Source organism: Cebus imitator, unplaced genomic scaffold (assembly GCF_001604975.1).
Source record: "Cebus imitator isolate Cc_AM_T3 unplaced genomic scaffold, Cebus_imitator-1.0 Scaffold444, whole genome shotgun sequence".
Taxonomy (NCBI): Eukaryota; Metazoa; Chordata; class Mammalia; order Primates; family Cebidae; genus Cebus; species Cebus imitator.
The window spans coordinates 470,857-482,649 of NW_016107759.1; the positions used below are offsets into that span (position 1 = coordinate 470,857).

General features: G+C 54.2%; 1 protein-coding gene across 2 annotated transcripts in view; it reads left to right on the forward strand.

Annotated features, from left to right (window-relative positions):
* The window catches only part of DECR2 (2,4-dienoyl-CoA reductase 2), a 16,359-nt gene extending 8,617 nt beyond the window's left edge, over positions 1-7,742 (forward strand). The window contains exons 2-10 of one of the 2 annotated variants that reach the window (XR_005197206.1): positions 324-392; positions 1,692-1,743; positions 3,567-3,702; positions 5,762-5,886; positions 6,047-6,140; positions 6,324-6,428; positions 6,710-6,927; positions 7,235-7,454; positions 7,536-7,742. Coding sequence is in view for 1 of the 2 variants with exons in the window: in XM_037732285.1 (XP_037588213.1) it covers positions 324-392; positions 1,692-1,743; positions 3,567-3,702; positions 5,762-5,886; positions 6,047-6,140; positions 6,324-6,428; positions 6,710-6,927 (799 nt within the window). In the remaining variant the exon portion in view is untranslated. Of the gene's footprint in view, positions 1-323; positions 393-1,691; positions 1,744-3,566; positions 3,703-5,761; positions 5,887-6,046; positions 6,141-6,323; positions 6,429-6,709; positions 6,928-7,234 lie in introns of both variants that reach the window. The other variant, XM_037732285.1, reaches the window with a different exon arrangement.
* The last annotated feature ends 4,051 nt before the right edge of the window (positions 7,743-11,793 follow it).

The following is an 11,793-nucleotide window of genomic DNA, read 5'->3' on the forward strand; positions in this document are numbered from 1 at the left end:
GGCTCACCGCACCCTCCGCCTCCTGGGTTCAGGCAATTCTCCTGCCTCAGCCTCCTGAGTAGCTGGGATTACAGGCATGCACTACCATGCCCAGCTAATTTTTTGTAGTTTTAGTAGAGGCGGGGTTTCACCATGTTGACCAGGATGGTCTCGATCTCTTGACCTCGTGATCCACCCGCCTCGGCCTCCCAAAGTGCTGGGATTACAGGCTTGAGCCACCGCGCCCGGCCACAAATTTTCATTTTAAATCATTGCCGTATGGCAATATGTGGGGTGTATTTTAACAGGGCTCTTTTAAAAGAGCCTCCTTTTGATTCTCTCAGGGACAAAGTGGCCTTCATCACAGGTGGCGGCTCTGGGATCGGGTTCCGGATTGCTGAGATTTTCATGCGGTGAGGCTGCTCTCTGTCCCTTCCCTGCTCCCCGCGTCTTCCTGCCTGGGCCCTGCTGGATGCCAGACCCCTGGGAAGATGCTGGTGGGAGGTAGATGTCCCCTACTCACCCACCCGACAGGGTCCAGGTGCCTGCCAGAGGGGCTGGGGAGGGGTCGAGGATTGCCCTGGGGGGAGTCAGGACTTCCAGGGCTCCTAGAGGTCAGTGGAGATTGTGTGGCTCTGGTCTGGGGTCTGCTGGGACCTTGAGAATTGGGGCTGTGTCAGGCCCCAGTGCTGTTACCTTATAGAGATTCCTCTTGGGATACAAGTTCTGTGGCCTCAGGCTGGAGTCAGCACCTCATCCCACCTGACAGCGGCTAGAGTTAGGATAAGGAGGGGGAAAAGGACCCTTTCTCAGGTCCCCTGAGGCCCTTCCTTTCCATACCAGAAAGGTGAGTCCCACAGGAAGAGATTTGGCCTTTCCACTGGTGGCTCTGTGCTCGGGGTCTGAGGACCGGATCGACATGGCAGCTCCAGTGGGACCTGCCTAGCAGGGGTAGCTGCCCCCAAACCAGAAGAGCCGAGAAACCAAAGAACTAGGCAGACAGATCCCAATTGTCCACATGGGGTGATTTTGTGGGGGGAACTTATGGACGGAAGCGTCCACTTGGGTGGCTGCGGGACAGGCATCTCCCTGCCGTTCCCCCCAGGCCCAGGGTTGCTAGACCACAGGGAAAGGGGTCTTGCCTCAGGGAGTGTGTGGGAATTTGTTTAGGATGATGTCAAGGTGGTTTTGATCTAAGGGCAGGATTATCTTTGTACTCTGTTGCAAGAACAGTAAACTGGAAAATTGTAGCGGCATTGCTGGGACCGGGTTCATGAGAGGCCAGCGTGGTGGATTCGCGTCCACGGTGGTCAGGAAGGGGAGCGGGGAGCACCCTGCTTCCAAATGGGCTCTTGGACCTCCACGCCAACCCCACAGGCAGGAGGAGGCGGGGGGTGTGGGGTCCAGCAGGCCCCTGGCAGATGTCTGGACTGGGCCTCAGGGGCTCACAGCTGCCTTTGTACCTGGTGTACAGGTATGGCCCACAGGCCTGTGTGGGTGGGATGTCCCCTGCCAGCAACCCCGGGGGTGAGCAGAACCTGAGGTCCCTCCAGAGTTTCTCAGGCCTGTTCATGCCCTGTGCCCTCTGCCAGCCAAGCCTTCAGCCCTGGACTGGTACGTCACCCGAGAGACTCCTGCCCAGGAGTTGGGCAGATGCCCCCTGGGAGTGCCCCTCGCCCACACTTACCTCACGCCTGCTTCTGGTTTTGCAGGCACGGCTGCCACACGGTGATCGCCAGCAGGAGCCTACCCCGAGTGCTGATGGTGAGAGGGCCTCTCCCGTGGTTCCTTTTGCAGGTGGCTGTGGGGGTGCTGGGCCTGGGCCAGGGGGGTCCAGAGGCTGAGGGGATATTGGCACCAAAACCTTTGTTGGTTTTTTTGAGGCAGGAATCTCGCTCTGTCACCTAGGCTGGAGTGCAGTGGTGTAATCTTGGCTCACTGTAGCCTCCGCCACCCAGGTTCAAGCAGTTCTCCTGCCTCAGCCTCCTGAGTAGCTGGGAGTATAGGCATCGCCATGACGCCCAACTAAGTTTTGTATTTTTTTGTTAAAGATGGGGTTTCAGCCGGGCGCGATGGCTCACGCCTGTAATCCCAGCACTTTGGGAGGCCGAGGCGGGTGGATCACGAGGTCAAGAGATCGAGACCATCCTCGTCAACATGGTGAAACCCCGTCTCTACTAAAAGTACAAAAAATTAGCTGGGCATGGTGGCACGTGCCTGTAATCCCAGTTACTCAGGAGGCTGAGGCAGGAGAATTGCCTGAACCCAGGAGGCGGAGGTTGCGGTGAGCCGAGATCNTCAGGAGGCTGAGGCAGGAGAATTGCCTGAACCCAGGAGGCGGAGGTTGCGGTGAGCCGAGATCGCGCCATTGCACTCCAGCCTGGGTAACAAGAGCGAAACTCCGTCTCAAAGAAAAAAAAAGATGGGGTTTCACCATGTTGACCAGGCTGGTCTCGAACTCCTGACCTCAGGTGATCTGCCTGCCTCAGCCTCCCAAAGTGCTGGCATTACACCAAAACTTGCAGCTTTCCTAAATATGGAGCTTCAGTGTCAGTGGTCTCCCAGAGACGTCTTTGACTTAAAAAACATCTAGTTTGGATGAGTGTGGTGGCTCACACCTGTAATCCCAACACTTTCAGAGGCCGAGCTTGGAGGACCACTTGAGGCCAGGAGATCAAGACAAGCCGGTCAACATAAAGAGACCTCATCTCTACTAAAAACTGAAAAAAACAGCCAGGTGTGGTGGCACAAGCCTGCAGTCTCAGCTACTCTGGAGGCTGAAGCCAGAAGATCCCTGAACCTGGGAGGCTGAGCTGCGGTGAGCTGTGAGCACACCACTGCACTCCAGCCTGAGCAATAGAGCGAGACCCTGTCTTAAAAAAAAACAATATTTAACAGGTTGTGGACTTTTTTTTTTTGAGACAGAGTCTCGCTCTGTTGCTCAGGCTGGAGTGCAGGAATGCAGTGGCGTCATCTCGGCTCACTGCAACCTTTGCCTCCCGGGTTCAAGAGATTTTCCTGTCTCGGCCTCCCGAGTAGCTGGCATTACAGGTGCGCACCACCACGCCTGGCTAATTTTTTGTACTTTTAGTAGAGTTTCACCATGTTAGGCAGGATGGTCTCCATCTCCTGACCTTGTGATCCGCCTGCCTTGGCTTCCTAAAATGCTGATATTACAGGCGTGAGCCACCACACCCAGCCAACTATTTTTTTTAAATCTAGTTATTGGGTCCTGGAAGGGACCTTTCTGTTTGGAGTAACATGGCCCCAAGAAGGGTCTCTGGGCTTACGTGGGTTGTGAAGGTGGTTGGTGTATCCCACCCACCGGAGCCCTCAACCTGGAAGGAGAATCACCTGTGCGCCTCTGGTCTAGGACGGGTGGCAGGTGTGGGCAGAGTGGGGCAGGATCCTATAAACATCCCCCAGGGTGGTGGGCACTTGCAGGCCGTGGCTCCCCAGAGTGGGGGCCCAGCAGCAAACCCAGGGTCTCAGTGGAGCACGGATGTATCATCCTCTTTGGCTTCCAGAGGCGTTTTCTCCAGGCCAAGGCTGCAGGGCTGCTGACTGCCTCTTTGTCTGGCTTCTAGGCCGCCAGGAAGCTGGCTGCTGCCACTGGCCGGCGCTGCCTCCCCCTCTCTGTGGACGTCCGAGTGCCCTCGGCTGTCACGGCTGCTGTGGACCAGGCTCTGAAGGAGTTTGGCAAAATCGACATTCTCATTAACTGTGAGTCGGTGCTGAGTGAGGTGGGTGGCTTCTCACATGTCGGTGGTACCACTTGGAGGCCCCAGAACTCTGATCCTGGGGTGGGGACCGTGTCAGGGAACCTAGGCACCTGCCCTGGGGTGGGCTGCACCCCAGGTACGTGAGGCCAAGACGCAGGCTCTGGGCCTCTGTCTCCAGCCTTGCTCTGCTACTGCAGATGGCAGCAGGTCAGCGCAGCTGCAGCTCATGTGGATGCCGTGAACGTGGCTGAATGGCGGAGTCAGGTACCCTTGGGTCCTGAAATTCCCTTATTAAAAAAAAAGTAATAGTCTGTTTTTTTTCTGAGACAGGGTCTCGCTCTGTCACCCAGGCTGGAGTCATTATGGCTCACTGCAGCCTCCACCTTCTGGGCTCAAGCCATCCTCCGGCCCCAGCCTCCTGAGTAGCTGGGACTACAGGCGCACAGTACCACACCCAGATAATTTTTGTATGTTTAGTAGAGAGGGGGTTTTACCTTGTTGGCCAGGATGGTCTCGAATTCCTGACCTCAGGCAATCTGCCCGTCTCAGCCTCCCAAAGTGCTGGGGTTACGGGTGTGAGCCACCGTGCCTGGCCTGTATTTTTATTTTTTGCATAGACAGGGTCGTCCTGTGTTGCCCAGGCTGGTCGCAAACTCCTGGGCTCAAGCAGTCTTCCTGCTTTGGCCTCCAGAGTGCTGGGATTACAGGCAAGCATCACCAGTGAAATAAAAGCTAGCCTGGCCTAACTTTTATTTTTATTTTATTTTAATTAATTAACTAATTTGAGACAGAGTTTTGCTCTTGTTGCCCAGGCTGGAGTGCAATGGCGTGATCTTGGCTCACTGCAACCTCCGCCTCCTGGGTTCAAGGGGTTCTCCTGTCTCAGCTTCCTGAGTAGCTGCGATTACAGGCAAGTGCCACCATGCCTGGCTAATTTTTGTTTTTTTGGGTTTTTTGAGACAGAGTCTTACTCTGTCGCCCAGGCTGGAGTACAGTGGCGCGATCTTGGCTCACTGCAACCTCTGCCTCCTGGGTTCAAATGATTCTCATGCCTTAGCCTCACAAGTGGCTGGGACTATAGGTGCACGCCACCACGCCTGGCTAATTTTTTGTATGTACGTATGTATGTATGTATTTTCAGATGGAGTCTCTTTCTGTCGCCCAGGCTGGAGTGCAGTGGTGCAGTCTCGGCTGACTGCAACCTCCGCCTCCCGACTGGGACTACAGACGCATGCCACCAAACCCCGCTAATTTTTGTATTTTTAGTAGAGACACAGTTTCACTATGTTGGCCAGGCTGGTCTTAAACTCCTGATCTCATGATCCGCCTGCCTCGGCCTCCCAAAGTGCTGGGATTACAGGCGTGAGCCACCATGCCTGGCCTCTGGGCTTTTATTTTTTACTACAGTTTTAGGTTTATAGAATAATTGATAATACACGGAATTCCATACTCCCACCCACAGTTTTCCCTATTAACATCTTGCGTTTGTTACAATTGATGAAGCACTACTGGGTTCACTCTACAGAAATTCCCTTTTAAAAACACCCTGTGTATTAGTTTCCTGGGCTAACAGAGCACGACAAGCTATGTGGTCAAAACAATACCACCTCCAGTTCTGATGGTGCTGCGCCCTCTGAAGGCCCCAGCAGGACCCTGTTCCGTGCCTTCCCTGTGGCTTCAGGTGCGGCGGCAGTCCTAGGCCCTCTGCCACTGTCTTCACATGGGGTGTGTCTGTGTGTCCTCTTCTCTTGTTATAAGGATGTCAGTCATGGATTTAGGGCTCACCCTAATGAGTGACTTCAATGTAATTCAATTATATCGGCACCCACCGCATTTCCAAACAGGGCCACATACAGGTAGCAGGGGTCCCTGCTTCAGCATGTTTTCTTGGGAACCACGGTTCAGCCCATAATGTCCCATTTTGCTATCCTAGGGCATGGGTCTCCTCCCTGTGCCACAGGGCACCTGGGCTCCCTCCTGCACCCTTCCGTCGGGGCCACCGCCCACTCAGCGTCCCTCTCCCCGGGCTCCAGCAGCTCCTGAGGTCTCCCACTCTGCAGGTGCGGCTGGAAACTTCCTGTGCCCTGCTGGCGCCTTGTCTTTCAACGCCTTCAAGACCGTGTTGGACATAGACACCAGCGGCACCTTCAACGTGTCTCGCGTGCTCTATGAGAAGTTCCTCCGGGTGGGTGCCCCGTGAGAGGCTCCCCCGGGTGGGTGCCCCGTGAGAGGTTCCCCCGGGTGGGTGCCCCGTGAGAGGTTCCCCCGGGTGGGTGCCCCGTGAGACGCTCCTCCGGGTGGGTGCTCTGTGAGAAGCTCCCTGCCCCATGCCTTGTGTGTTGCAGGACCACGGAGGGGTGATTGTGAACATCACTGCCACCCTGGGACACCGGGGGCAGGTGCTCCAGGTGCATGCAGGCTCTGCCAAGGCTGCTGTGGGTATGACCCCCCTCCCTCGGGTCTGCCCATGTGGGCTCCCCCTGGGCCCTCTGCTTCCATCCCAGAAGGCCAGCAGTCTCCACGTGAAGCTTAGCTCAGCTGCAGGCAGCAAGGCCTGGCCTTGGCCCTGAGACCCCACAGAGGGGACAACGGCCCCTTCATATCCAACCTTCTCCCGTGCAGATGCAATGACGCGGCACTTGGCTGTGGAGTGGGGTCCCCAGAATATCCGTGTCAACAGCCTCGCCCCCGGCCCCATCAGTGGCACGGAGGGACTCCGGCGACTGGGTAAGGCTCTCAGCCCAGGCCTCCCACAGATCCTCCCCTGAGGCACAGGGTACCCATGGAAGCTTCCAGAACCTTGGCAGGGGGTGTGTTGAAAAGCCCTGTGCTGGTTCCATGGTGGTGGCTGTGGTCTGTGCCTGGCCAGATCCTGCTCCATGCTAGGCCTTGGTGACACTGACTGTGCCCCTGCTGTTCCCAGATGCCACTCAGAGAATGAGCTGGGGGAGAGGGAAGGGTGCTGGGTCTTGGGGCTGAGGGGGCCTGAGCCTTCTGCTGCCCTCCAGGTGGCCCCCAGGCCAGCCTGAGCGCCAGGGTCGCTGTGAGCCCGCTGCAGAGGCTGGGGAACAAGATGGAGATTGCCCACTGCGTGCTCTTCCTGGCCAGCCCTCTGGCCTCCTACGTGACGGGGGCCATGCTGGTGGCTGATGGCGGGGCGTGGTTGACATTCCCAAACGATGTGAAAGGGCTGGTGGATTTTGCATCCTTCTCTGCTAAGCTCTAGGTGAGGTGCCACTCCCACTTCTTGGGGTCACTTGTGTCCCTGGATGCTGGCTGCTGCATGGGCAGTTCTCTGCAGGACCCACGGGGGGGGTGTCTCCTCCCTCATCCTCCTGGCCCTTGTGCCAGCCTGGCCACATTGGGTGCTGCCCGGTGGGGCTGGGCAGAAGGCGGGCGCTAGTGTGCTTGGTCTTATGTAGTGGCCTCAGCCTCTGCTGGCATTTTTGGCAGGTGCTGGATGGCCAAGGCAGCTGAGGTGTTTTGAGGGGGAAGCCATCCTCAGCCGGCTCTAAGTTCTGTAACTCCTGCAGGATTCTTCTGGGCCCTGCGTCCCGCCGCCTTGCACAGCCAGGTGGAGTGCCAATCTGAACCAGCAGTGCCCACAGCCCAGCCCCTCCTCTGGACATCCAGCTGTTTCCACCATCTCCCTCTCTCCCCATGGCCCCACCTCCGGGGCAGGAGCAGCTGGACAGTGGGCCTCCCTGTGGAGCTGCCACGCAGGTGGTGAGGTTGCCGACGAGATGCTGGGAGGTCCCCTGCCCCCCGGTCAAGGCTGTCCTGCCTGCCTGGGTTCAGGGCCTGAGGGAGCCACGTGGATGGAGATGCTGGGAGGTCCCCTGCCCCGCGGTCAAGGCTGTCCTGCCTGCCTGGATTCAGGGCCTGAGGGAACCACGTGGATCCTGAACCTTGTGTTCTCTTCACTGAAAATGCTGAGGTGCTCCTGTCTGTGCCCAAGAGCTGGCACGGCCCTCAGGCTGCCCACAGGGTCCACCCCTCTGTTTCTGCACCACCAGTTTGCATAAATACACTTCCCTACAATCTTGCTAGAAAGTGCATTTTCTTTTCTTTTTTTTTTTTCCAAGACAGAGTTTCACTCTTGTTGCCCAGGCTGGAGTGCAATGGCAAAATTTCAGCTCACCACAACCTCCGCCTCCCCACTGGCTGGGATTTCAGGCCTGTGCCACCATGCCCGGCTAATTTTTGTATTTTTGGTAGAGACAGAGTTTCTCTATGTTGGTCAGCTGGTCTCGATCTCCTGACCTCAGGTGATCCGTCCATCTCGGCCTCCCAAAGTGCTTACAGGTGTGAGCCACTGCGCCCGGCTTTTTTTTTTTTTTTTGAGACATAGCGTCACCCAGGCTGGAGTGCAATGGCTTGATCTCAGCTCACTGCAAGCCCGCCTCCTGGGTTCAAGTGATTCTCCTCCCTCAGCTTCCCGAGTAGCTGGGATTACAGGCACACGCCAAGTCTATTTTCTTAAAAGATAATCTCTTTACTGTAAAAAGAAATTGGACCTTGCAAAAGCTTTTAGAAGCAAAAGAAAGACGATTAAAAGGAACCGTGGTGATCCTGTCGTTTAGGGGCAGTGTTTCCTTCCTGTCTTTTCTGTGAAGCTTGGGACACTCTCCCTGCCTGGTGCTGGAAGCCTAGTCTACAGGCAAGTCCTGCTCCCCTGGCAGAGGTCATGTGCTCGGATGCAGCCGAGAGTGAATGCTGGTTCCAGGACCAGCCAGGCAACAGCTCACACTGCCACAGCTTTCCTCCTCTCTCAACATGGCCCCCAGCCCTGCTGCACATGGGAGGGGCTGAGCAGCAGGGGCTGGAGGGAGGTGTGTGGCTTTGCCCACCAGGGCCCCCGTGGCTGCCCCCGCAGGAGGGGAGCAGCTTCTATCAGGGATGCCCCTCAGCCCCGTGGTTCCCACTCTGTTCCTCCAAGCTCCCAGCTCACCGTCACACCAGACCTGAATGTGTTCAGGCTTTACTTCCTGACAAGGAGGAGAAAAGATTTGTTTGTTTTTTGTCAGAGACAGGATCTGGCTGTGTCACCCATGCTGGAGTGCAGTGGCACAAACATAGCTCACTGTATCCCCCAAACTCCTGGGCTCAGGCGATCCGCCCATGTCAGCCTCCTGAGGACCAGGGACCACAGGCATACATTGCTGTGCCCAGCTGTATTTTTTGTATTTTGCATTTTGTACATTTTGTATTTTTTTGTATTTTATACATTTTGTATTATTTCTAGAAGAGGTCTTGCCATGTTACCCAGGCTGGTCTTGAACTCCTGGGCTCAAGCCATCTGCCCCCCTCAGCCTCCCAAAGGCTGATGTTGCCACAACCCACACACACCTTGTGTGCTAAATTGACTTTCTTCACAGAATTGAAAAAAAACACCTTAAACTTCATAGGGAACCAAAAAAGAGTCCGCATAGCCGAGACAATCCTAAGCAAAAATAAACCAAAGCTGGAGGCATCACGCTACCTGACTTTAAACTACATTACAAGGCTACAGTAATCAAAACAGCATGGTACTGGTACCAAAACAGATATAGACCAATGGAACAGAACAGAGGCCTCAGAAATAACACCACACATCACACAATTGCAACATCTGATTTTGACAAACCTGACGAGCAGTTGGGAAAGGATTCCCTGTTTAATAAATGGCGTTGGGAAAACTAGCTAGCCATATGCAGAAAGCTGAAACTGGATCCCTTCCTTACACCTTACACAAAAATTAACTCCAGATGGATTAAAGATTTAAACATAAGACTTAACACCATAAAAACCCTAGAAGAAAACCTAGGCAATACCATTCAGGACATAGGCACGGGCAGGGCCTTCATGACCAAAACACCAAAAGCAATGGCAACAAAAGCCAAAATAGACAAATGGGACTCAGTCTAAATAAATAAATAAATACATAAACAAAGGCCGGGTGTGGTGGCTCACACCTGTAATCCCAGCATTTTGGGAGGCCCAGGCGGGTAGATCACCTGAGGTCAGGAGTATTAGACCAGCCTGGCCAACATGGTGAAACCCTGTCTCTACTAAAAATAACAAAAATTAGCTGGGCATGGTGGCAGGCGCCTGTAATCCCAGCGACTCGGGAGGGAGGCTGAGGCAGGAGAGTCGCTTGAACCCAGGAGGCGGACCTTGCAGTGAGCCAAGATTGCTCCATTGCACTCCAGCCTGGGCAACAAGAGTGAAACTCCATCTCAAAATAAATAAATGAAATGAGTAACAAAAAGTCGCTGAGGGTTAGCCTCGCCTTATGAATGTGGCCACTCCAACAGCCGCCATGGGCTGGGAGAGGGGCTTCTAGAAAATGTGTCAGCCCAGCTGACCATCTTGGGTTCCTGGCTGGCACTGACCAGTGTTGCCATGGCAGCATACACCCTGTGTACTAAGTTCTCAGTGAGCTCCTTCCAGTAACTGCATGGGTCTCAGGGGCCCTCTCTGGTGCCAGGAAACCTGGAAAGCCTCAGAGGCAGCCGGGCGGTGCCAGACCACACCTGACAGGTGTCTGTGCCAGCAAGAATGAGACATATTTGCCAGAAATGAGAATTACCTTTCAGTTCTTCGACCATCACGTGTAACTTGGAACATTTTTACATGGGAGAGAGTAGAGTGATGAGAACCAGACCTTCGCTGCTGCTTTGGAAAATGCAGAAAGCTGTGCACACCTCTCCTGCTGGCTCCTCGGGGCCCCTCCGAAGCCTGTGGTTTTGGCCTCAGAGAGGTGTCAGGGTTGCAGGAGCAGGGCTCTGGAGAGCTCCAGGCCTGGCGGGGGCTAGGTCATCCCAGGAAGACGGAGCAGGCACCAGTTAGCTTCATCGAGAGGCATTAAAAGAAGAAAATCATCAAAAGTCAGGCTGAGTCAGGAGGAATTCAGTTGTGGCTTACAAACTCATGTTCTGTTTTTACTGTAAGAAACGCACTTTACTAAATTTGAAGGTGAGAATAAAAATTCTTCCTACTGAATAAAATATCAGTAAACAGAGGTGAGGCTCTGCACTCTCAACTGCTGGAGGCTATGAGGGGTAGCTTTACCTGGTCCTAAAAGTGACTTTGCTCTAAGTTTACTTACTAAATACAAAATGTTAATTTAGTTTTCAAAGTCATCAGGCTGGGTGCGGTGGCTCATGGCTGTAATCCCAGAACTTTCAGAGGCCAAGGCAGGTGGATCACTGGAGGTCAGGAGTTTGAGTCCAGCCTGGGCAACATGGTGAAACCCCGTCTCTACTAAAAATACAAAAATTAGCCAGGTGTGGTGGCGGGCACCTGTAATCCCAGCTACTCAGGAGGCTGAGGCAGAATAGCTTGAACCTGGGAGGCGGAGGCTGCAGTGAGCCAAGATCACACCGTTTCACTCCAGCCTGGGTGACAGAGCAAGACTCCTGAGAAAAAAAAAGTTGTCGATTAAAAAATAGTTTGCAGGCAATTTTCTTTTCTTTTCTTCTTTTTTTTTTTTTTTTTTTTTATTAAAGACAGGGTTTCACCATGTTGGTCAGGCTGGTCTTGAACTCCCGACCTCAGGTGATCCACCCACCTTGGCCTCCAAAGTGCTTGGATTACAGGCGTGAGCCACCACGCCCAGCCTGGCAATTTTCGTTGACAGCTTTATGGATGCATAGTTGACACAAGGCAAACTACACGTATGTACAGTGTGTAGTCTGATGAGGTCTTACGTATCTACGCCGTGAAGGAATCAGCACCATCCAGGTTGCAGGTGCACCTGGTAATCCCTCCCTCTCAACTGTCCCTACCCTTTATTTCCCAAGCGACTGCTAATTTGCTCTCTGTTGCTATTTTGTTTTTTATTTTTATTCGTATTTTTACGTTTTGAGACAGAGTCTCTCTGTTGCCTAGGCTGGAGTGCAGTGGTGCTATCTCGGCTCACTGCAATCTCTGCCTTCTGGGTTCAAGCAATTCTCCTGCTTCAGCCTCCCAAGTAGCTGGGATTACATGTGGCCACCATCATGCCTGGCTAACTTTTGTATTTTTAGTAGAGATGGGGTTTGCCACGTTGGCTAGGCTGGTCTCGAACTCCAGACCTCAAGTGATTCACCCGCCTCAGCCTCCCAAAGTG